Source organism: Rhinolophus ferrumequinum, chromosome 19, assembly GCF_004115265.2.
Source record: "Rhinolophus ferrumequinum isolate MPI-CBG mRhiFer1 chromosome 19, mRhiFer1_v1.p, whole genome shotgun sequence".
Lineage (NCBI taxonomy): Eukaryota > Metazoa > Chordata > Mammalia > Chiroptera > Rhinolophidae > Rhinolophus > Rhinolophus ferrumequinum.
Window position 1 is genome coordinate 27,990,569 of NC_046302.1, and position 27,530 is coordinate 28,018,098.

At 35.1% G+C, this 27,530-nt stretch overlaps 1 protein-coding gene across 1 annotated transcript in view; it reads left to right on the forward strand.

Moving 5' to 3' along the window:
* Positions 1 to 27,530, forward strand: part of ASXL3 (ASXL transcriptional regulator 3) — a 168,107-nt gene that overhangs the window by 61,263 nt on the left and 79,314 nt on the right. The window contains 5 exon segments of the mRNA XM_033135636.1: positions 4,139 to 4,212; positions 4,215 to 4,246; positions 5,491 to 5,545; positions 5,548 to 5,598; positions 21,991 to 22,112. Of these exon segments, the coding sequence (XP_032991527.1) occupies positions 4,139 to 4,212; positions 4,215 to 4,246; positions 5,491 to 5,545; positions 5,548 to 5,598; positions 21,991 to 22,112 (334 nt within the window).

Here is a 27,530-nt window from a genome sequence, read left to right on the forward strand (position 1 = left end):
AACACATGATTATTCTATTAATTTATATTAGTAGCATTTAGCCACAATAACTGTCTAATAATTCTTAATACATTTCGTGAATTTGTTGAAATTTTAGACCTATGTTGTTCAGGATTAATTTTTTTAATGCTCCCATATTTGAAAAATGAGATTTAAAAATGTTTTCAGGAAATAGCTTTTAGCTGATATTTTTATTGAGATACCTAATAAAATAAAGTGTTTAAGGTTTGAATTTACCTTAACTATTATCTTGTAAAGCATTATTATTCTATGTATGAAGGGAAGGAAAGACCACAATTATGATATTTTCTTTGTCGTATCTACAGATATTTTTCCAATTGCAATTCACCAGGTATTCTTCCTGATTTTTAAAATTATTAAAACATTCCATCCATTCCCTTCATTAAATGTGCTCTATTAGTAAAATTTTATGTGTTCTGTCATCAATTTGATGTGATAAAGCAATGTTTTTTCTGTATTTCACACAGCATCAGGGCTCTGCAAAGCATCTCTGGGGGTTCTTTGATGTCTAGACAGTTTAAATTATGCCTGCTCCCCTGCCTCCAAATTCCACCCCTGTTCTGCTTCAGGGGTTGTGGGAAATGAAAACAAACCAGAAGGGTTCCATAACACTACAGTAAAAACAAACAAGTAGAATAAGCTGTATATCTACCTTGGCAGGTGTACAGGAAAGACCCTATTATAGGGAATGGTAAAAATGAAAGAATTGGGGACAAATATTGTCCTGTTTATTTATTCTAATTATATTCCTAATATGGAAATACATGTGCCTCGTAGACAAAATGAAAACATTATAAAAGTTTTAGAAAAGAGAGTAGAAGCTACCTTTTACCCTAGTCCCTCAGTATTTTTTCCCTCCCCAATGGCAGCCAAATCTGAGAGTTTGGTGTGTTTTTGTACATTGCCCTATTATTGAAATAATGGTAAGATGCAGATTGCATTTTAAGTTGGAAAACTAACTCCTTTTCTTCTCTCTTTTTTGTTTTTCTTTTATAAATCGGAATATCATGATTCGTCAAATTCATCTTTTTAGAAAGTAAGTAACTTGAAATTTCAGAGATTTTTTTTGGTTAAATTATTGATGTGTTTTATGATTATATATACACGTATACACATGCACATATTCTATTACAGAATTTTTAACTTTTAAATTCTAACAGGTGATTAACTTTACATTAAGTGAATTGAAAAAATTTTAATTAATTAAAAATAAGAAATGTTACATAGAAACTGTTCATGCTGTCTAAGAATATATACTTTTAACACATATTTGTCTTATCTTCTTTAGTACCCACATTAAATCGTTGTGAGATATATATGTATACATTTTACTTGCTAAAAGAAAAAATATATGTATATATTTATGTATGTGTGTATATATATATCTTAAAGTAGGCCAAGGTATGCTTGCTAGTTCTGTTTTATTCTGAAGGTAAAAATCATAGAAGAATACAAATAATACTTTTACTTATTCCTGTTCTATAGCCGTTAAGATATTAATTTCTTCAGGAACAGTCCAAATTTTCTAGACTTTATGGAATTATGAGAACAGCAGCAATAAGTTCTGAAAGATTTTTAAAATATAATTTCCTATGTATATTCTGCATTCTATGAAACAGTTACCTTGTAATAAGTACTTAACTCTTTTGATGCTAATGTTTTATTGTTTTTAAATAAAATGGATCATATCTATTTTTTTCTGTACAGAATTGCTAGTGATATGCTTAAGACTAAGTGACTAATAAGCCAGTGATTTGAGTTGTAAACCTGCATTTGATTGCAAAATATTTTGTCATTCTTCTAAAATGCAAATATGTATACTTTTGAAATAAAACAAATTTCATGTTTGTTTTGGGAAAGATTTGGGAATATTACAGCAGTGATCAAGACTTTTGGAGATATATTGTCATGTGATTGTGAATTACATATTTTTAGAGTGAACCTTCAGTTTATTGATTTAATAAACAGTATAAATAATATAGTCATGCTCAACAAAGCTTTTATCTGAAACTGGGTGCTTATCAGTTATATTTGCAGCAAGCACAGCATTAAATTTCTATTTATTAGTCAATTTACCTTCAATTATCTTTCATTTACTGTACCTTAGAAAAAAATGTAAATTGTGTGATGTAAATATATTTGTTCAATATTTCTTAGCTGTTTTAAATTGTATTATTCTGAGTTCTTAGAAGTGTGTATATTTGTACCTTAGTAATAAAAAGGAAGAATATGTGTGAATGTTTGATGTTAGGTGGACAATTTCATTAAGTTATATTTTTTAAAGTCTACATTGTTACATTTTTATATACTGGATTCTATTTTACTTGTAGTGTTAACATCATCTTGCCAAGTCCCTACAGAATGTCTGTGTTTCTGACAGTTTCACTAAATTAAAACTCTACAAATCTGGCATAATAATTCCTAGCTTCAAATTGTCTGTGCTTTTGCCCGAAGAAAAGAATGATAAAAAAATACATATTTTGTAGTGTTCAGTATACCATGTGTAGCATTATTTATCTGGAATTTATTCGTGGACAGATATTTCTGGAGAGATGAATATATTATACTTTGTAAGGTATGTCTGGCCCACTTTAAACATGAGCAAAAAATCTTTTGTGAGGAAAAATAATGAAATGAGGCTGTAAGCTTGTAACTTTCATGAGGAAATATATTACATAAACACACAGCAGTATAACCATGTGTACTTTAGTGTTATAACTGCATGTTCTATGACCAAATTTATATTAGGTCTCTTGCTCCTGTCAAACCCAGTGTAATCATATTGACGTGTTGGCACAGAGAGTTGCTTTCTAAAATAATAAAGAGTGCTCTTATGATTATAATACTTATAAACCTTTATGACCATGATGTGTATATATGCTGACTTGCTATTAAGTGTGTTGTGCAACTCAGCAATTTGGCTTTTTCATTTTCCTGGTGAGTTTTCATATTAAGTCAGAGATTTGATAATCTTGGTTTTTAGAAAACTTTGAATTTAGTACATAAAATTATATTTCTATTACAGAAAGTCAAACTTAAAATTTTAATATCTTAAAGGGTCCTCTTGTCCCAGAATATTTTGGATTAAATATCCAGAACCCCTAAGAGGCTAATGGGGGTGGAATAGGGATTCTAATCAATATCGGCTCAACCAAATATTGATCTTTCAGCATATTAAGACGTAAAATATATGTAGAAACATAAGTAAATGAAAGTGATAATTCTACCTCTAAATTCTAGTTTGTAAAGATAGAAGTCTGCAAGCAAAACACAAAAAAAGCTCTAAAGTCTACCCCAGGAAATACATATAGGCCATACATTTCATAAACATCTTTCTTTGTGTAGGAGTACATTTCAATAATGTTTGTACATATGTGCTTTGATATTTTTAATCACTAGTTTAATGCTGTTTGATTTCTTTTAAAAGAATCTGTTGATTTCATAATTTAGTCACTTGCATTTTCGCTGCAGAACATAATTATTAGCTGGGCAGAATTCCCAAACACATATTTCTTTATTTGACAAATCTGAGAAAAGGATGTCATTGCTGAAGCTGTATCAGAGATATAAACACAGATACAAATTTTTATTTGGCCTTGTGAGAAATGCAGTCCCATGAGTAACTTAAATGCTTATAATTTCAAATCAGTTCTTCCCTGGTTTCTTATTATTCTTTTGTTGCTTTTCAACCTATAGGATGGAGCTGTCCTTGAACTTGGTTTATTTGATCATTCAAGTGCAACCATCAAGTTGTCTGTAATATTTAACTACTGAGGCTTCATGGTATTATTTGTAAAATAACATCACATAAGCGTTTTGGCTTTGGTTTCTTTGAAATATAGTGTTGGTGCTTTATGAATAAAAGCATAATTTCAATTCAGGAGACTTTTTGCCTGAAGCCTATAATACAGATGCATCTGATTAACTTTGGCGAAACTACACTGGCCTGTTATTGTAATGTAGATGTTTTCAGGGTTGGGAGGATATTTTTAAAAGGTATGTGAGGGTCTTTTTTTTTTTCTTTTTTTTTTTTTTTTTTTTTAAGAGACTGGGAGAACAGTTTTGCCACAGAAACTGCATCTCAGACTGCTTCATTTTGTACACTTTTATTTTCTAGTGGAACTTCTCCATTAGCCTGTCTGAATGCAATGCTTCACACTAACACTCGAATAGGGGATGGAACATTCTTCAAATCCCTGGGAAGTCAGGCCTCTATGCTCTCAAAGTAAGTTGGATTGTTCTACATATTGTGTCTGTTATTACTATGTATCATGCTTTTTTTTTTTTTTTTTTTTTTTTGCCGACACGTGAAGGTAAACAAAACTAGATTTGGGTGAAGGGTAGAAGAATGAGCCCTATGCCTTTTAAATGTTTTCAGATGTCTTAAAAATGATTTCATATTAAGAATAAACAATGACATTTTTCTTTAAGGAAAGAAAACATATCTGTGGTTTCACTCTAACATATGGTAATGGAAAATAGTTGTGGCTTTCTTAAAATTCTTGATTCTTAAAAATTTACATGGAGGAGTGCCATGGCTCATCAGCCAAGAGCTTAACATGATCACAGTTGCCACAAACTATTTGACTTAATGACCATTGGTTGATAGACAGCTTCACACCTGTATGCCTTTCTGTCTTTCATAAAAATAAGAACTTTATCCATTCATCTTGAAAACTTACTGATTTAAATGTTATTAGTTTTAAAACTGTGATCTTCAGGAAGTTTTACTTACAATGCATATTCTGTGAGAAAAATAGAGAAATTAAAAGCTTCGGATAACTGCGTCTTAATTATTTTAGTGCAATTCCCATCTAGAATGGGAAATGCCATCTAAGACGCACCATTTCAGAGGATAAAAGCTGATATTCTACAAATGGTTTTTTAGCTTGGAACAACTAAATCAGTGTATTCTTTCTTATAAATTAAAAAGAAGTCACTCCTTTAATAAATGACTGATTACTTTTAAAGGTCATTAATTTCCCACGCGAAGTGTTTTGTTTGTTTGTTTAATGCTAAAAGTTATACCTGGCAAAGAAGCAAAAGTTCTTTTTCAACTACTGCGCATCAGGCTTCTTGTCACTGTGTGTGTTTCTGAAAATAACACAGGTTAATGAAAAGGACTTAAATTTAGTTCATTTGCTTTTTGTAGCTATTTGGGTGTTTACCGATAAAAATTCTGAGTTGTTAACCATTTCCTAACGTAAGGATGGATGTAGAATTGAAAAAAACAACAACATATGTCAAAAGGAAAGTTTATTTTTGTATAGATTTTAAAAGGTTATCCAAAAAATCAGCTATGATAACGTACTTTTCCCAGTTTTGTGTTTTTTTTCAAGGAAGGAGTTTACATTAAAAGTAAATCAAATTACTGTCATAACTGTGATAATACTTTAGGACTCTGAAAATATTTTGAATGTTTTCAGTGCTAATACATCTCCATAAATCATCATTTTAAAAATAATACAGAAAGAGGAGTCGTCATGCGCAGCTGATGGGACATTGGAATTAGACTGTGAGTCTGAATGGATGGCACAGAAATGGCGGAGGCCAATGCCAGTGGGGAAGGAAATGGAGGTAAGTGTGATGGGTTTCAAACATAAACCCTGTTTTCTTAAAAATTATACAGAATTCCAATAATTCATTAATTGAATTCCCTACTATTATAGATGCAATTTTCTTCTAAGTTTTTACCACCTATTTAGATTTATCATTAAACAATTTGATTCATAAGATTAGCACCCTAAAAAAAGTACACAGTCCTTTGCTTTTTTTAATTTTGTTTTTTAACAGTGTGGATTTCTCTGGGTAATATTCTTGAATGTTATCAGTATATTTCTCCTGCAAGGTGAGAAGGTTACTGGGGTATCTAGTGTTTTATTATTATGTGAGGCCTGAAAATGCTAATGTTTTATGTCTGATTATACTGATATTTTCTGTGGTCACAGTAGTTTAATAATAGCTTTGTTCCTAGGTTTGTCCATAGTAAATTAAGGTTAGTGTTAACATTCCTTACAGTGAAAACAAGAGCCAAATAAATTACATTCTTGTGAATCACTTTTGCAAACGCTTCATGAATTCTAGGGGCATTTTCCACCTCTGAATTCTATCCATGTTAATTCATTTTTATCTTTCTCTAGATATTTGCATTATGGTTCTGTTGGTGTACGTAATTCCTATACTGCAGTGTTGGCAAACTGTTTTTCCATAAGAGCTGCTTTACTTCTTTGTTTCCTCCATACCCACTGGTCCCAAATGTAGACCCAGATCATGATTTTGTAGGAAAACTGTGTCATTAAAGTCTCTGTCGATAGACTTATAGAAATCAGTAACTTATCTTTAAAGAAACAAATCTTAAAGGATCCTTACAGAAACATCGCATTTCCTTAATAGCCCAAAACCATTCATTTTATTACCGGCCAAGGAGTTCCTTTGTATACTGACTGGACACTCCTGCCCTTTAAGTTGGTGTGCTTTCTGATATTTCCCCTGAGACTGATTCTGCTTCAGAGCCTAACTGATCTGCAGGAGAGTTTGTGCCTTAATGTCGGAAACACAGATTCTTGTCCGAGTAAAATGGCTGAAGTAAGTAAGCCTTGTAGACTTTTTTTTAATCAACTTTCATTGAATTTGATGTCCCTATTCTTATACCTTTTGAAAACTCAACCCCCCACCAGTGTGATTGTACTGTGAACTTTGGCAGGGCCTCGTGGTTCAAGAGAGAATGAGGCTGAGATGCATGGCAATTTCTGGCTCTCTGGAAGGGCTGGTGAATGGGGCAAACTCTTTTCCTTCAGTAGGATGAAGGGGAATCTTATTGAGTCATTCCTGTAGTTGTACTGTCTGCTTGAATGCACACTTGCATGCTGTCTAAGTATATACGGAGCTTCTACTGTGTGCCAAGTACTGTCCTCCACATTGCAGTTACATCAGTGAAAAAGAAGAACAGAAAGCGATCTCTCATTGATCTTATGTTGATAGAGGGACAGACAATAATCAAACAACTATGTACAATTTATAGCTTATTCAGTACTGGCAAGTAATATGGGGCAAAATAATTTAAATAAGGAAATAAGAGTAGGGAGAGAGAGGTACATTTGAGAAAAGACCTGACGAGAGTGAAGGAGCAGGTATTTAATAGGAGACAGTTTTAGGTAGAAGCAGCAGCAATTACAAAGGCCTGGAAGAAGGAGAGTGCCTAGAATGTTCCGGAAACATCAAGAGGCCAGAGTTCTTGGAGGCCAGAGTGAACAAGGGGAGAAAATGGTAAGATACTGAAGTCAGAAGTTATAGGGCCAGATTGTAATAGTGCCTTGATGTTGGCTTTTGTTTTGAGTGAGATGTTAAACTATTGTTGGGTTTTGAGCTAAAGAGACAATGATCTCACTTAAATTTTAGCAGGATCACTAAGTACAAAATATATAGATACAGATGCAGACATAGACATAGATGTAGACAGACACATAGGGGAATAAGGACAAAAACAGGGAGACTGATTAGAAAGTTATTGCCATAATATAGATAAGAGGTGTGATGGTGGTTTGAATAAAACAGGTAGCAGTGGATGTGATGATAAGTGATTGGATTCTGGATATATATGAAGGTAGACACAAGAAGAGTTGCTGAAATTAATGTGGTTATGAAATAAAGACCAAATGATGACTCCAAAATTTGAGTGAGAGCAAATAGGAAAATAGCATTGTCTTTAACTTAGATGGCTAATCTGCAAGAGAATCAGTTTGGGGCAGGGGGTTGTTGATCAGGAGCTTAGTTCTGGACCTATTAAGTATGAGATTCATTTTCAGCATCCAGGTGTATATGTTAAATAATTGGACTTATCTGCCTTAAATTCATGGGATCAATCTTGCTGGAGATATGCACTTGAAAGTGGTCAGTTTATAGGTGATATTTACAGACGAGAAATTGGATGAGATCATCAAGGAACTGAAGGTAAATAGAAAAGAGAAAAGGCCCAAAGGCTGTACTTGAATTTTAAGAAATTGGAAAGAGCAAATGAGACTGAGGATAAATAGAAGAACATGTTGTCTGTTCTGGAAACCCAGCGAAGAAGGTGTTTCTGGGGAAACAAATGTTTTTGATACATCAACTATAATGAAGACTAAGAAATAACTATTGGATTTAGTTTTGTGAAATTATTGATGAACTTGACAAGGACAATTTTTGTTGAATGGTGAGACCATAGCCTGAATAGAGTGTGTTCAAGAGAATGGGAGAACAGAAATTGGAGACCCCAAGTGTAGACAATTCTTTCAAGGATTTTTTAGGTAAAGGGAAAGAGTTAAATGGGAAAATGGATAGAAGAGAAAGGTTTTTTTTTTGTTGTTTTTTTGGTTTTGTTTTTTTAATATGAGAGATAAATGTTAAAATAATTGTATACTGTTGGGAAAATCCAGCTGAGGCGGAGAATTTGATAAGGAGGAGGGTGTCCTGTTGCCATGTGATTAATTAGATGAGAGGAAATGGGATCTTTTTTAAACAGATGAAGAGATTGGCCTTATTTAGTAGTATGGAGAGGTGCTGTACGGAAGCAGCAGGAAAAGTGAGGGTGTTGAGGTAAAAATAAAGGTAGATGAATATATGTGGGAGGGGCTTATGGAAGTTTGTTTCTTGTTGCTTCATTTTTTTCCTCAGTGAAATAAGAAATACTTTCATCAGCTGAGGGAGAGGTTAGAAAAGTTAGTTTTGTAGATTTAAGGAGAAGATATAAAATGTTTAGAGTCTGACAGCATTAAGCACACTCTTCAAGTTGCTAATCCTGAGTTTAACATGAGACCAGTCAGCATGGTTGTATATTTTTCTCCAGTCACGTTCGTGACCACTGTGAAAGTGCACAGTTAGATAGAGAGCTACATTTGACCAGAGTTGGGGTTTTGCCAGGTGGGACTGATAAGTGACCCAGGGACAAGGGAGTTGCGGGTGCATGAAATAGAGTTAAGATCAATCTCTATGGAATTTAAGCTGGTTGTGGAGGTGGGTGAAGATATGATTGTGTGAGGTGAAAGAGGAGGTCCCCTTGGGGTGGAGGGATTGTTGATTTGGTATTGTAGAGAATATAAATTAGAACAGCAGGTGAATGTGAGAGTGGAATACACGAAATTGAGTTTAGGGTAATATTATGGAGTGCACATCTAAAACGAAAGGAAAGAAGGCAGCTAGGTTTAAGACTGTTGCAAATGGTTGGGCCGTGTGTGCACTCTTCAGAGCGGCCTGGCTCGGGGCCATCATCAGTGGCTGAAATTCAGCAGCCCTCCATTTGTCCCCCAGTTTAGTGGCATGGGATGAAACGGGGTGTACTGGGAGGAAATGCTGCCTTTTCTCATTTGCACAAAGATGTTGTAAAGGCTGGTGGCCCTGACATAAAATATTAGAGAATCATCTGTGTGGATATTGAAACACACAATTTTTATAACACTAGCATTGAAAGGGTATGCATTTAGGAGCTAAAATCTTCATAAAATGAGGGGAGTACCCCAGGAATTGGTAGATAAGTATGGTAAGGAAGAGTAGTTAATACTGTAGTCTGACAACATGCGATACAATGCTGGAGGCATCTACGAAGCAGGGAGGGAGAATAGAAGTCACCTATCCCATTTCCAGCCCCAGTGGGCCAAGATGAATGAAAAAGAAAAGGGCTACTACCTGAGAAGTGTCCAGGGGAAGAAGTGTCCATAGGAGAGAGCCAGGTTTTGTGGATCAAGATGTGAAGATAGTGTTCAGAGAAAAGATGGAGGTTATAGAAGATTTTGCTAATGACTAATCCTGAACTTCAGAGGAAACAGTAGGAGGGTTTTTGTGGCTAGGAAGGGGTCGGGGGGAGAGGGGGAGAACACCTAGCCAATAATTAAACCAAAGCAGATAGAAGCAAACTCCCCTAATTGGAAATGTGAATAGGTAGTTCACAAAATTATACATCTCCAGCTAATGTGACTAAAACTAGATTTTCTGGCCTCTCTGAAATTGCATTAGGGAAATTGCTTTGGGGAATCATTGAGAGAATAGTAAGTAGCTTATTTCCTTGAGTATTTCTTGATTTGCCCACTCTTGCATCTTACTGCAAACCACAACTGCTTCTTTTAGGACAAGTATATTTCCTAGCTACATAAATACCATATACTTATATGTGTATAGCCCATTAACCCAACTTTAGGATACATTTTCAAACCTAGATATTGAAAATAGATCGAGGGCTTATAATGACCAGCCTCTGTAAGCTCTTTACATGTATGTCATTTATATCCTACAACATTGTTGTGAGGTAGTCACTCAAATGCTTTGTTATTTTTATTTTATTTTTTTTACCAGTGAGGAAACAGAGAGGTTAAATGTCTCATCCAAGTGGCAAGCCCAGGTAGGAGTGAGTGACACCGAAAGTCAGGCTCTAACCCCTGTGACACTCTGCCCAAACCACTGGGAACACTACTACATAGCCAGGAGTCATTGACACCATTTTACTTTCCAACATTTGTCCAAATCTGCTCTGATGATAAACTTGAGAATTTGACAAAAAGGAAACCCTGGCTTATCCAAATGAAGAAGAGGGATACCATAGGATTTCTTACAAATTGACAATAAATTCCATGAAACTGAACTGGTTTAGGTAATGTCCTTGCTTATTACTCTGTTTCTAATATATATTTGAACCAGAAGTTAGTATGGATATAATTTCCACACTTCTTACAGCTGTGCAAATATACTTTGAAAATATAGTCAGAGAAAGAAGGTAGGGCATGTGTGGGAATGCATGGACATGGGAGAAAGGGCAGGGCGAGAGGACGAGGGTGCCACCATCTGTTTTTTTTTTTTTTTTTATCTTTATTCCACTGCTCTTTCATTCCTTTCATTCCTCCTTTGGAATGAAAGATAGGTATTGAGCTGAATACTAAGAACTATCAATCGGTAAGATACACGGTGGCAATCCAAAGATTAAGCCCTCTGCTACCGTAGAGTTATTTCAGATTAACAAAAATGAATTGACATTTGCTGCACCATTAAAGGGGGTACCCAGAGAAATATTTGAAAAAAAAAGCACTTTATAAAAACTGATAACAAGAAAGAAATCTTAGCAGCTTGATTCCAGTCAGTAACACTCGAGTCCTTAGGTGGAGTTAAGATAATAGTAATGCTTTCGTCCTCTTCTCACAGTCAACTGGCCAGCAATACAGATTCTTTTTAAAGGGGAGTTGCTTTGCCAAGGTATTTTGTTTTATAGTTTTGTTGAAAATTTTTACAATGTGGGAAAAGTGGTATATTATTGATTATAGAATTTACAAGACACAAAACTATAGTTATGTGTTATGTTTCTCTGACTCCTAAACAGTTTCTCAAGTTAATAAGAATTAGACTTATAGACTCGAGAAAGTAAACTCTTCAAATTTTACAAGCTTAGCTCTGGAGATCGAAGAGTGATTTAGGTGAATCACTTGATATATTTTTGTTGACAACCCATGACCATTTATGCCAATGTAAGTATAGATCTATGTCAGCCAAAGAAAATACTTTGAATTTTATGGGCTATTTTAGTCAGAGATTTATGGGTATGTTTGTGTCTGAGTTGTTTTCTGAACATAATACATTGGTATATCACAAGTTTGCTCACACATATTAAATTGACTTACAGCGTATTGCTGGCTGCAGACCCATACATATTTTATGTAAAATGATACCATCAGTATATAGTCTTCAGCGTCTTCACCTTCTATTTATAAATTATTATTAACAAGAAAATGAGCTTCTCTTTGTGGTCGTAATATATTTCATGTTTAAAATCAAAAGCAACCGTCATATTTGATTTTTTGTAAAATGAGGAAATTGGAGAATGTACAATTTTCATCCAGAGATCAAAAAAGGTTCTGCTTGTCATTAACCCTAATGGCTTTCAGGGAGGGGGCAGCAATCTAGCGGGGGAATTAGTATTTTAAGTCTCTATTTAGGGGAAAAAAATTATAGAGAACATATATCCTATGTTTTAGTCCTTAGATCCCAGGGTAAATAATGATTCCAACAGTTGAAGAATTTTGTATGGCCCTTTTTCATTATTCTTCATGGCCAGTTTTATAAGTGGGTTTCTGATTGTATGATTCTTGGCAGAGTTGTGTTAACTTAATGAAACGTTATTCAGCTCACTCTTTGTTTTCATTGGCTCTGAGGCCACACTTTGAGGGGTCTTTTTTCAAAAGTGAAAAGTGCTTTAAGATGGCCTGAAGTGTGTGGATAGGCTCTCTGTTGAGACATCAATTACACACAGATGAGGAGCTTCCTGGAGGAAGTGAGATGTGTACTAATGAAGGGCTAGGTGCCTTCAGGGAGTACCACTGACAGTTTATCAGTGGAGATTTTATACAAGGGTAGAGGAAAGGAAAAGGAGGGAACTGTGGGGGTGTGAAGGGAGTGTTTTTGAGTAACTTTTAAAGCTGTTGCCTACCTGCTCGGTGTCTCATTCAATGCGGTGTTATTGGTCTTGTGCCGGAAGTTTTTCAGTAGCTTGCCTGTGACTGCTTCCAGTGTTATTTTACGAAGGATGTCCTGTGTGTCTTCGTGTGTTCACAATTAATTTCCAACTGACAGCCATTCCTAAGAGTCTGGTAGGTGAGAGAAGGTAATTCTTTTCGTCACTGTACCAGGTTCCCTGATTTTCCGAGGTTAAACTAATAGGTCTTTTATCCAACATCTGCATTTTCATTAACAGCTCTGATAGCTCACACAGGCACCTGTTCTACATTGGTGGCCTAGAGAAACTTCAGTCTGTGAAAATTATGTTGTTTTAGTTACACATGAAAGAAAAGACAGAGGGAAGAGAATACTGTTCAAGTTAGAAAGGACTATTGGCAGGATATAAAACTTCCTCTGCCCACTCTTTCTCATTCTCCCTTCTTTCATCCCAGCCCACAGCTTTCCCAGTTCATGAGAAGTATGAGAGACTTCATGAGTTCATGTGGGCCTATATCCTCTCTCCTGCCAGCATTCTACTTAAGCCAGTTTATTCAATAGACATTATTCTAACAGTCAATGTCCAGAGGGATAGGAATCTCACAGTCCCTTTATATTTGTCTTTCTGTGTGTTTGTTAACCTTATAGTCAAGAACGTTTTCCTTATGCTGAGATCTTTTGTGCTTTTAATTGTTTTTTGCCCCTTGATGATGGAGAACATTTGGCCATCATGTAGATGCCACCCCCTTCATCTCACCTTCTCCAAATGACCTAGCCCCGCGCTTTCACACGTGACTTACCGATACTGCTTTCCTTCCTCACCCCCACCACCTCAATCAGGAACTTCTTTTTCCTACACGTTTCCCCTTGAACTATGAACCTTGTTCTTGTATAAATGGATTTGGGTCAATGTTAACAGTTCAGAGCCATGAAGCGAAAGAAAGTTTTACTTTTAAGTAGATAATTAAATTAGCCCATTTAAGTGTACTTTCCCCCTCATTTTCTATGCTATGAGAGAAATATTTCATAATATGGAGATAAAGATTGGAAAGAGTATGATCTCATAGTAAAAACAAACTCCTTCTCAAATAAAATCAAAATTAGAGGTATTTCACAATTGCTCATTTTAACTAGCCAAATTTCTGCTTGATGTGTGTGGTTTGTGATTAATAGATAGCAACAAAGTACCCATGCTCTTTAAAAAATAAACTGCTTTTTAAATTGATACCAGATAATCCATTCTCTCTTTTTTCTCTAAAGTGATGGTGTATAATCATTTCTCAAACAGTTAGCAAGCTGAATACCTTATCTAACTCTCCTTTATTTTACACTGGCGTTACCTTTTCTGTGTGGAAGTATAGAGTAATTAGTAGCGATGCCCACGAGTGAAGCACTTACCATTGACCTGTACCAACTTTGAACGATACTCTTCTTCCCTGTTTTTGTCTGTTTCCTTTTGTAAGTGTAGATGTTTCAGGAACCTGATTCCCCGTAGAACATCGCAGGTGTTGTGCAGTATAAAAGAAATAGCTTCTCATTTTTTCCCCGCATAAGCAGCTTATTGTATTATTACTGTCCATAATTCTGAGAGAGGGAAGAAAGGGTTAATCAGGTGGCTAAAAGCTGGTACCTTTCGGATATGTTTTTACCATTAACTACTTTTATTTCTGGTTTGTGTTTCTCTTTTCTTATCTGGGTTTAAAGGGATGTTTTTATGGTTATCCAGAGATGTTAGTATAACTAAATTGCTCTGGTGATAAGGTGAGTGCTTTATTCATTAGCTTTAGCTAATGAAGCAGTCTATAAAATACAGTAAAATTTCAGTTTTATTAGGTATATTTTATTCATAGATTATATTGTTTCAAATATTATCAAGTTTCAATGTTCAGATGCTTTTCTCCCTTGAAAGTTTCTTAGAGGAAAATTGCTATTTCCATTATTTTATTGCTATTATTGCTCTTCTAAATTGCTGGCCTCTCCTGCCATCTCATACCCTTTGAATGTTTTCTTTCAATGCAACAAGGGAAATTGTTTAAATCCAAACACCTATATCTATCTTGTAATGCTTTGAGAGAGGGCAGTTCTGCTTAGTCTGGATCAAAAAAGGATTAAGGAAGTATTTTTTTTCTCTGAAAGAAATGAAGTTCAGGAAAGATTTAGTTGGGGGTCAGATGGGTTTGCCTGTGTGGGTTTTTGGCATGTGTTTTGTTGCTGTATATATCCAGAATATCTGATATACACAATTTCAAATGTAAATATGATACATAAAACATACTACAATCCAAACATAAGCTTTTTTTTTTTTAATTTGCCATCTAGAATACTTTTGAATTATCTGCTTATTGATCTTTCAAAACAAATTATAGTTATCACCACTAGATATTTGTAGACTTGGGTTTTCTCAGGTAGATTTAATAATTCTATGCCATTGTTCTTTGAAAAACATGTTTAACAAAAATAAAGTCTCAAAGTCAGGCCTGGGTCTTACTCACTGTTTTTCTCCCTGCACTTTATACAGGGATTGGCATGAAAGTACTCAATAAAAATTTTGCAAGTGAATGAATGGTTAATTAAACACACACACATACACACACACACACACAAACTACTTTTAAGACCAAGCCCTCTTGTAAAAATGTGGTTGAATTCTAACATTATACCACACAATGCCTGATACACTGTGTGGTCTTAGATTTAAATTTTTTATTTGTAAAAACTTTATTAAGCCTATGGTATATGTCAAGATCATTACTACAGATAACCACTTTGATTTGAGAGCATCTAGTTTGAATGTTCAGAACATTGAAAGCAATAGTTGGAGGGGGAGCTAATAGAAATGATATTGATCAAAGCGTGCCCATCTCTGCCTTCATCAGACCTTTGAACACCAATTACCTCAGATAACTTGTTACTTATTGTGTACTTTAGTGAGACGTATACCAAGGAATATGTTTGTTGCAACAACTATATTATTATGCCAAATCCTGGTCCATTTTGCAGTCTGTCCCCACATAGCTCCTGCCATTTCAAGTAAACATTGTGATGTCTGATTTTGGCATTTAAATTATATTTATTTTTATTTCATTATGCAAAACCTCCAAACAATGATGCTTTAAAATTTTTTCCCCTAATTGACTTTAGAATAATTTAAACTTTTAAAAAAATAAACTTCTGTTTTCAGATTTTTAAAAATTCACCTTTAAATATATGCTTTTCCATAACAAAACACTGTGCTTTGCTGATCTCCTCATCCATGAATTTTTATTCAAGACAGTAAATGAAAGTTAACTTTAAAAATACTTTAAATAAATTTAGTGAAAATCAAATTTGACAGTTTTAATAAGCATTTATAGATCAAACTCTTGGTGCCTCACTTTGCATATATGTAAGTCCCTGAGTTGTTGATCCTGTGGCTGGTGAAGCGGACACAAGCACTAATATTGCCGGGACTGTTGTGCATCTATACACTAAGTTCCAAGGAAACATGGGTGGGGAGGAGTAAGTCTACCTCAGAGACCGGGATAGTCAGGAAGCTCTGGGGGAAGCTGTTTGAGTTTGGTCTGTTATGGTGAAGTTTGTCCAGTCATCAGTCAAAGGACACTTAGATTATCTCCATGTCTTGGCTATTGTAAATAAAGCTGCAGTGGTACATGCATGCAATGGAATATTAGCCATAAAAAGATGAAACTGCCATTTGCAACAATATGGATGGATCTTGAGAATGTTATGCTAAGTGAAATAAGTCAGATGGAAAAGGACAAGAACCATGTAATTTTACTCGTGTGGGATATAAAACAGAAAGCAACAAACGAACAAACAAAACAACAAAAAACAAACTCATAGATACAGGCAACAGAATGGTGGTTACCAGAGGGGAAAGGGAGGTGGGAGGAGAACACAGTGGGTAAAGGGGCATTAAATACAAGGTGATAGAAGGAGTCTAGATTTTGGGGGGTAGAGCACACAATAGAGTATACCAATGTATTATACAATTGTACACCTGAAATTTATGTAATGTTATTAACCAATGTTACCCCAATAGATTTAATTTTAAAAAGATGTTTGTTAGGCAGAGAGATGGAGTACTTGGAAGAGAGACCATCAGAGCTATTGCAACAAATACAGCAAGTATATGTGTTCAGGAAATAACACAGGGTCTCGATTGGCTGGATCAAAGAGGGTGGGACTTCAGGAGGCAACCAAGATGTGAGACTGAAAGCAGAGACCGTCAAGAGGGCAATCTGATTTCTCCCTTCTTTGTGCCTCAGGTTAAAGATCAAAGCCCTCTTGGACACCTGTCAGTGGATTAGTAATTAGATGGGGGGGAGTATTACTCATACCTTCTCTCTAGCACTCGATGTTAAAAATATGAGCTCTAACTCATATTTTCCAGTTCAGTTACATTTTCAAGTTGAATGGTGACTGAAAAAGAGGAGAGAGAGGGTCAATTTGGAGACTGAGAAAATAGGCTGAAATGCAGCCTTGCTGGAACTTAGTCACCAGTTTCTCTAGTATTCAGGCTATCTCATGATTACCCATAATCCTTCACCTCACTTTGCTCCCAAGCCTCCTAAATAGAATATTTTGCAGGAGGAGTTTAGGAATCTGAGTGTGAACGAGCGTGCTGGTAGATAAGTAGCAAATACTGAGAATCCCATTTACTGTCTGAATTTAAAAGTAGCAGATTAGCTTCTAACTATGTTTTTGGCTTGCCTAGTTTGGGCAGGCAAACAAAATGTAGGCAGCAATAGTATTTCTGTACCTTTGAAAAAGTTTTCCCTCATCTTTAGTTTGTCCATCTACAAAAGGGTAACCAGTCTTGTGGGGTTTGAAGGTATAAAAACCTGGCATTCGTTTTGTGGTGGTGCCAGTGCCATTAGAAAAAAACAGCTCCCATTATGTTCTGAGTGCCAAGAAGATATCACTTGCTAAGCTGCATGTCAGTGTTTGATATTTATTGGATAAAGCATCTGTCCTAATTCTTCAGTTGTAATTTCACATACAGGAGATTTCCCTTGGTCCTTTCTTTAACATTAATTTTGTTTGGCTTGTATTTCAGAGGCCAACTCAGTCCCTTAGATAAATATTCAGGCAACTGTTTAAAATAAGCCTTGTATTATTTATTTATCACATCTGTTATTAAGAAAGCTACAAAAATAAAGTAGAAGACATGTGTTTTGTCAGAATATGAATCGTCCTGAACCTGCACAATCCAACTACTTAGCGTTTTTCGATTGAGCCACCCTCATCAGATACATGGCAAAAGAATGAACGGTGCCTCATATATGCCCATGTTATGTTGTCTGTATTGTCAAGGCACGTGCATACACACACACGCACACACACACATGCACATACGCACACACATACACCACACACACACGTACACACACATACCACACACACATCTGCACATACATACCACACACATTCACACACACACATATACCATACACATATACACCATACACACATAATACATGTGCGCGCGTGCGCGCACACACACACACACACACACACACACACACACACTAGTAGACACACTGTTTGGAGTCTAAGGATTCATTACATTGTGCCCCACCTGTGTTTTATTTCTTGATTTTTTTCCCCCTAAAAAATACATGTTTTTAACCCAAAGGAACACTCACAGATTTTAATTTTTGTTACATTTACTGTCTTTCAGAGTCTATAATTATTTTATGAGAAATAGCTAGGAGAAAATGATTTGACCCAGAGAACCAGGGCTAAATTCCAAAATGAGGGATCAGGGAGGAAAATGATTGTGTAGGAAAGGAATTCTCATAATGCTTCACTTGGGTCCAGGATGGAATGTAAGATAAAGCAAAATAGAGTTGGGTTAAAGGAAAATGAATTATCTTGAGAGAAAACCTTCGAAGTATTTCTTGACGCTGTTTCAATTTTATTGTCCTGCCCTCCATCTGAAGTTCGGGAGGCAAATTTGTCTAAATTTGACAAAATCTTTCTTTTGGAAACACTGTGTAATATATGTGAAACACTATTAACACAGTGCAATAGTGAATTTAAACCAAACTACACAGCGTATATGCTGATACTGAGATATAGATGTCACAATAGCCTATGGTTTCCTAAGTCAGAGAAAAATAGAGCAAGTTGTAAGATTAGATGTTTATCATCCACAGGAAGGACCACAGATTATATACTGCTTATTGTGACAGAAAATATAAGGGACATGAGGCTTTAATTTACATATACACTGATTCAGCATTTGTTGTAGGGTTTTTTGGTTGCTTTTTTTTTTTTTTTTTTGATCATGCTGTATTCAAGTTAACCTTTGAAACACCTAAGAAGACTGATACATTTATACGTCCAGTAGGCAGCAGCATTCTTATATCATCCATAAACTCCCTAAAATCCATGTACTGCATTTGGTCATCCTTTTTAACCAGTAAGTTTCTATTTTTCTAGGGAGAAATACTACTCTAAGAATGTGAAAGTAATGAAACATATTTGCTGACACACATTTTACTTCTGGCTGGGCTTACATCACATCCGTTTTAAGTCTTTTCAATTGGGATCATATATTCCATCTGCCACGTTCCTGTCACACACACACACCCCCAATTTGTCACACTTCATAGAGACTTCAAAACATTGAAAAGGCCATCCATAATCAGTATACAACAAATCTTTATAAACTGAAGATTATTTCTAATATTTCTTGATAAGTAAGCTTTGGCGAAGTGTTACAAATTACTCTAGTCATCGTTTCAAGTACAGAAGCCCAGGAGCCATGGTTTATGCAAGTAGTGTTATAAAATGTTCCTTAACTAGAACATTTAGACTGTTTTTAAGGGGAAAATGTCATATTGTATCAAATAGAAAAAAAATCACCTGATCATTAATTCAAGGACTTCTCTCATATCCATGGGCAAATACTTTTGCTACTTCAACCATAGTGTTTCCTGGGCCAATCACTCTTATCCACAATTCTCAATTTTTTCATGTCAGGGGCTACATGACTTGTTTCCTGTGCCCTTCCTGTTTCAGTACTGCCAACATGATGCAAGTAAATTAGACTTCTTTAGACACTGAATTTTCTGCATCAGTTCTTGGCTTTGAGGCCAAATATTTTAAGTGGAAAATTATGGGCCTAGCTTTGGATCCCAGCTCTGATGTTTCATTGGCTGTGTGACCATGGGTAAGTCATTGAGTCTTTCTGAACTCTAGTTTTCTCTCTCCAATATGGAGATAACTTTCCATTTTGCAAGGAAGCTCTGAGGATGAAATGAGATCACAGATGTGAAGTGTCTGGCATTAATAACCAACAATTATTTTATCTTCCAAAACTTGTTCATTTTGGCTTGCTGATTACTTTCCATATTAAAACAAAACTTGATTAACTCTTTTTTCTCAACATTCTCTTTCACAAACCACATTTTCATTTTTCGGCAGTATGTGCTTGAGTCTCTCTAGAGCAGATTGAGTGTTCTCAACACTGTGCACATCTACATGCTTCCATTTTGGGCTAGAAACATTTTTACTCCACCTTTTTAAAAACAAAACAAACAAACAAACAAACCTCAGGTCAGAATCCTCCCTAGTTACTGTTCCTGGGAAAATTTTCTTGGATCAGTATTAACCCTGGTACCCTTAAAAAGTCATGTTTTGAGCTTTTACAATATATTCTCAAGTTACTGTCTTCCATCTGACTTCCACTTGCTTCCTGCCTTTGGCATATGCCTCCATTCTGCCGTGAATCATAGTGCTTCTTCACTTTGATTTTCCAAATACCTCCTACCCTGGTGTGACAGAAAACGGCCTATATCTGCGCTTTGCCAAGCCACTCCAGGGTTAAAGCTAATCTCCCAGGTGGAATGTGAGGAGGACTGAAAGAAGTGTTCTAGTTCTACCTCAGGCTTCATAGAGCAGGAGGTGAATGTGGGCTTTTTAGTTATCCATGTCAATAAGTCAGGGTTTTTTTAAAAAACCAGTGTCTTTTCTAAGGAAATGTTTTCAGTAGAAGAGGCAACAGGAAAGCTTGCCTCTAGTACAAATGACCAGATTATATTGTAATCTGCAGAGGGCTCGATTTTCTTGAAAATAATTATCTTAAATTGACTGACACCCAGCATCTCAAATTTCATTTTTTTTCTTCTCCATGCAATATGACTTGGCCCATAGGAGAGGATGAACATTCCCCAATCGGCCATAGATTCTATAGAAGAAGGGCTGGTAAATAGAAAAATCATTTGTTGCTTTTAGTTTTATATCCCACATACGAATGAAGTCTTATGGTTCTTGACTTTTTCTGTCTGATTTATATCGCTTAGCAGAATAATCTCAAATGGCACCCATGTTGTCGTAAATGGCACTATTTCATCATTTTTTATGGCAGAGTAGTATTCCATTGTGTATATATACCACAGTTCTTTATGCAGTCATTTATGGGAGGACATTTTGTTTCCATGTTTTGGCAATCATAAATAATGCTGCAACGAACATCAGAATACATATATCTTTACAAATAAATGTTTTCAGATTTTTGGGGGGTAGATATCCAGGAGAGGGATTGCTGGGTCATATGGTAGCTCTGTTCTTAATTTTTTGAGGAACCTGCATACTGTTTTCCATAGCGGTTGTACCAATTTACATTCCCACCAACAGTGTATGAGGATTCCTTTTTCTCTACAACCTCTCCAACACTTGTTATATTAGTTGTCTTGTTGATAATAGCCATTCTAACAGGTGTGAGGTGATATATCTCACTGAGGTTTTGATTTGCATTTCCGTAATAGCTAGTGAAGTTCAGCATTTTTTCATATATTTGTTGGCTGTTTGTATGTCTTCGTGGGAGACAAACAAATAAAGAAACAAAAACTCATAGGCACAGGCAACAGTTTAGTGGTTACCAGAGGATAAGGAGGAAGGGGGATGGTAGAAAAGATTAAAGGGGGTCAAATATATGGTGTTGGAAGGAGAACTGACTTTGGGTGGTGAGCACACAATGTGAGATATAGATGATATATTATAGAATTGTACACTTGAAACCTATGTAATTTTACTAACCATTAAATAAATTTAATTAAAAAAATTAACCCAAATAAATTTAATTTAAAAAATAGAAGAATCATGATACCTCTGAGGTTGATAGATTTAAAATAGCTTCATTAATTTAGGTTGTTTCTTCAAAATACTATGCATTGATCAATCTCCTTATTCAGATTTGGATAATAGCTACTGACTCCCAACTTTAGAGGCAGATGTTATGCTCCTTTTTATATCTCTACAATAACCCTATGACATAGAAATTATCATCAATTAGTGGGTAAGGAAATGGAGACTTAGGGAGGTTAAATGTAACTGTGGCCACACAGTTATTAAATGATCCCTTCTTTCCAGTCTAGATACTCTTCTTTTTACTGTGCTATTTTGCTTTATTTTAGGTATCCATTTTCAATTGAAGAAAAGCTCCAAGTTAATTACAGTGGATATAAAAAAAGGAAATTCAAATTAGTAATATCATTCTCTCTCTGTTTCTAGTTTGTGCAAAGCAGGTAACTGATGAAGCATCTTCCACTCGAGATTCGAGCCTTACTAACACAGCAGTGCAAAGCAAGCTAGTATCTTCCTTTCAGCAACACACCAAAAAGGCTCTTAAACAGGTAAGGCAGCTGGTACTGGTTCCTTGTCCTTTGGTTCTACCTACTTAAGGTAATGGATATTAAGCAGAGAAAGTAAAATAAATAAAAACATAGCAATCAGAAGGCAGTAGAAATTGTCCTGAATTCAACCACTTCCTTAATACTCAGTATAGTGATTTTAATCTTTTCTAAAAACTAGGAGAAGCTTGTCTGAGAACTTTGATATAAAATAAAAGAGGGAAAATATGCTTGGAAACATAAAAACTTGTATTAAGATTTTTGTGTTTGTGATTTATAGTGAACATATTGAGTTTATGAATGTATTGCATGTTTATAAAATAGTGTCTCTATGGTTTCATGTTTATCTGATAGTTAATGTAAAAATTAACAGATAATTTCATTCTCATTACTGAGATGCATTAAATTACAAATAAGAAAAAGTAGTAATCGAGGCTTACTTACATATCTAGAATATCCGTCAGTGAGTGTGTGTGGTGCTTAGTTGAGGTTGACTTTGCAGTATCATCCTAATGTTACATAAGCTGTTTTGACCTGTGTGTCCTTGTCTAGTGGTGGGAGGTAATGGTCATAAGACTGTACTCTGGGGTATGACGTACCCTAGTTCCAATCCTTGCTATTCACTGTGTAACTCTGGGCAAGCCACTTTTCTTCTCTGAATCTCAAATCCCTTTCCTAGAGAATGTGGAAAATAATTGTATCTTTCACATGGGAATGATCTGAAAATTATGTGAGGTGATATATTGAAAGCATGTGGTGATAATCACTCAGTAAAGGTTAGCTACTACTGCCACACTGGCAAATGCTGAACTGTGCGGGCAAGAAAAGGCAGTGATAATACGGTTAGATGGGGACAGGGCATGCTGGTAAGTAACGCTAATAATGTCAATAAATGGAAGGCTCACATATTTAATCCTGAATTCATGGCTTTCCCCTGTGTAAGTGCTTTGCTCTTACATTTTTATTTTGATGCTTCTGTGACCATCTCCACCTTAACCCCTTCCTGACCTTTACCAAATCTAGTGTCATTTTAGTGATATGGTATTTATACCAAGCAAAGAGAAACCATGTTTTTAAATAAAGTTAAAATTTTCTTTAAAAGTCCCACCAATCTGTAAAACTTCTTAATATTCACATCCAGTCTCCTAGACTTAGAATATTCCAACTCTCCTCCTCTACTTCATACAAGGTAATTTAGGAAAGAGACTTAACATTTTTATACTGAATTATGTTACTTTTTTATTCTGTAGTAATTATTGAAATTGCAGTATTTCCATTCATTGGGATTACATTTACAGTAGTAACAGTGTTTCATCCTACATAGGTCAAATAATCTTTGCCATTTATATCATTGCTGTTGTAAAATGTTTTAGATGCCAAAGAACAAAATTGAATTCAGTGTTGAGACCCCATTTTAGTAGCTGAAATAAAGAGTGCATCAGATGGTAGGAAAGCCTAAGAAAGGCTTGTTCAAGTTGCAAATAGGATGCAGGTAATAAATTACTAACCAGGACAGGACGAAAGATACAAAACTGGAAAGTTGTAGTCATAGCATTTAAGAAACATGAATGTGATCATAAGTGAAACTCACTTATGAAGAGCAGTGATTTAGAAAATGTGCATACTATGAAATTTTCCTATATGGGAATGTAAAGATAAACATTCACATCTCTATATTGTCCTGTCTCACTATTTTTTACTTTCTCCGTTTGATTTCGTATCATTTAAACATTTTTTACAGTTACTAAAGTGTTACACAACTTTGAGTTAGTGTGTTTTTTGTTTTTTTTTTTGCTTGTTTATTGAAGAGCATGTGTTCATAAGAAATGCCCCTTATTTGCTTAGGATTTAAGCCTTGTTTTAAGAATCTTTTCTGAAAAATTCTTAATGTCCTGAAAGAGATATTTATTAATTTTTAAAAACTTGCTATTGTATAATCAAGTAACAAATTCATTACCAGGAGAATATGGCACACTATATAGCAGATATGCTAATATTTGATTAATAATCAAATTCATATTAGAAATACATTTAGAAGAAAAGCTGTCCTTGCAGAATTTTGCTCAGATTCCCTGTAATTGCTGAATTTCTTAAGACAGCATTTCAAAAATTGACTGAACGTGAGGCATTTTAAATTGTAGCCTCAGCAAATCTGCAGCTTCCTTTTCCTTTGGATAGTTGAATGGCCATGTAGAATTCGTTGTAAGTGTATATATATATCCATATATATCCATATATATGTGTTCTATATTTGTGAATATATGTTTTGTGTGTATTTTACATGCACAAATCATAATTTCCTGAACGTTAGGGCCAGCTGAATAACCCTAATAATAATTATATTAGCTGACATTTACTCTTCTGAATTCTAGACATTATGCTATTCATTTTAGAGGTACTGTGCCATTTAGTCATACAAATCCTTTAAAGTTTGTACTAGTATCCCTATTTTTAAAATTAGAAAACTAAGGCCCAGAGAAGTTAGATAACTTGCCCAAGATTGTCCAGGGAGTAAATTTTGGGGATGCCTTTTGAACCCAGAAGCATCGTTTCAGATACTGCCCTCTTAACTAATACTGCCTTTCAGCATATGGATTTTTTACATTATCCACAGAAATTTACATTCTTGAGTATTCATATAGTATAAGGAAAGGAAAACAGGGTAGTCATTAAGAATATTATTTCCAAATACAGACTATGTTCAGTATCAGCATATATTATTGGTAGACACTCAAATTTATTAGCTCTTATCATTTTCCTGAAAGTATATTGTGCGTCAGTAGGGCTTTGGTATTTCAAGTATGCACTGGCCAGTGGGATTCTTACAAAGAAGTACATGAAAACAACAAAAAGCCAGTAGCTTCATAAGCATAAGTATAGTGAAAAATAATAATTTAAAACAAACCTCCATGCAAAACAAGCCAGACATATTTCCCACTTGAGCCCCCATCCCCACTCCTATCTGAAGCATGTTGCTGTAGAGAGTGGGTTATTTTCCTTTGCAATACTGTTGACTACAGTGTATTTATAGGCTGGACAGTATGGAGGATATAATGCCTGCCCCTTGGCTATTGACTATTTTCATTGTTCCTAAATACCTGGGTCCCTTCTACTTTCTAATCATCAAAACATTAGTTTACATCATATATTGGGTATAATTGCTTAAATAATATATTACTATTTCAGTAGGTGTTTTTTTCCTTCTGAATAAGGATACTCAGAATAAGCCTATTTAGAAGCTTGTGGAGAATAGCAGGTTGCTGATTATTACCTCGTTCCCTGTCTTTCTGCATCATTATTTTAGTTTTAATGATCCTAAAAGGTGTGAAATGATCAGATTTTGGATTTTTAAAGAAGGATAATTAAGAAAGATTAAATTTTGGCTGTTGAGAAACAGCTGATTCAAATGAAAGATTAAAGAAGGATGAGGACAGTTATGGGAGGTAACCTGGTGGAGGAGAACAGAACCTTTCTATGTTGTTTCTGTTGGTTTATTTTGCTTCATTTATTTCGGGTGGTATAATGGAATTTATTCATAAAGTTGCACATCCTTTTCCCCCTTCATATTACAAAACAGATATATCCTTGGTGCTTTGCTTTAGCTTTATCTGTTTGACCAATACTGTGAAATTCCAAAGGTTATGTTGCATGATAGCAGTTTCTGAACGTGGGTGTTGGCATTTAGTGCACTAACAACGATGCAAGTTGTTGGAGCCTGACACAGCCAGCTGTTTCATATGTGTGTATTTGTAATTATTTTAGCATTCACAGCATGTGATATTTTCAGATTTTTCAGTGAAGTGCTTATTGCATTCAGTGCATTCTTAAGTTACGTTATTGTGTTTCTCTACTAAAATAAAGCAGGCATTACTTGGTTATTGCAAATTCCAAGATAACACAAAAGCCTCTGATTTCAGATTTTCTTTTATTTTTCATTAGGGTGGAAATGAGAACCATTTCATATTTGTAGCGTTATCTGACAAGCTTTCTGTTTAAAAAGTGAAATGTTTATCTAAAGGTTTTTTGTCTCTTTTTATAAGAGAATAATGCAATATATCTCTAAAGAAAAGTATGCTGAGTCAGAGTCTTTTGATTTCTTTCTTTTCCCTTCGACCCAGAATTGTAATGCATGTATGATGTGATCTTTAGTTTTCCCAGACTGGTTTAGCTCTGATATGTTTGTTTCCTTTAAAAAGTAAGTTTATTTCCAAGTTTAAGCCTGTAAATTTATTTCATACTGATGGTACCTGGAAGTATTACACTTGGCAAGGCCGGTGCGCTCTGTATAGTTTGGACGTGAGGACATTATACATGTGGGCAACTTGAAGGTACATTCATTCTTTCATGGTCGACAGCATTTATACTTGCCATCTGCATGTTTATTTAGGTTTTGATATTACTTCTTTCTAGATTTGAAATTACAGGATTTAAAGCTGCTCAATAAGCTATTTTATTAACTTCCCAATGTATGGCTAAGGCTTGAGTAGTTAGAGGTGCTTGTTTGATGTCATTCGGATAAAATGAATCTAGACTAATATAGTAAGACTTATTACGAAAAGATTAATGTCAAAATGAAACTATGTTACAGATCAATCAGCAGGGCCACCAGGATGAATTTAGACCTTTGGTGTGGAATAGGAAAAGCTGCCCTCACTCCAAGTTGTCATCACAACAAAAAATATATCCCCTTTCATGGTACCTTTATGCAGAACGAACCTTCCATGACCAAACTACAGTGGCCTTTCTAATACTATTTTCTTAATCTGTCACATGGATTTATATTTTCCAGGTTGTGGGATAACCAAACTTAGATCATTACAAGTTAAATTGTATTTAACTTCTATTATATTCGTAACAATATAAAGGAGGAATTTTTTGTTCTCTTAGAATTTTAGCTAAAGATCAGAGTGGAGGATGACGAGATGCAAGTGTACCCTGTAGTGAACAGAGGTGCTAGACACAGCTTCAAAGGACTTACTGAGAGAAGGCCAGATGGTCATTGACCATCTTCTAGTAGTCTACCGAGTTTCCCCGAAAATCAGACCTAGCCGGACAATCAGCTCTAATGTGACTTTTGGAGCAAAAATATTAATGTAAGACCTGGTCTTATTTTACTGTAATGAAAGACCGGGTCTTATATAATATGATATAGTATAATATAATATGATATAATATAATATAATATAATATAAGACTGGGTCTTATAATAATTTTTGTTCCAAAAGACGCATTAGAGCTGATTGTACTGCTAGGTCTTATTTTCGAAGAAACACTGTATATAACAAATAGCACTGTGGATTTCCTACTGAAAACCTCTTACCAACACTACTGGCTCTGTTTCACAGGGACATTTTACCCAAATTATTTACCCTGCATCACCTGGCTGGTTAAGTCTTTCTCTGACTCTGCTACCTCACTTTA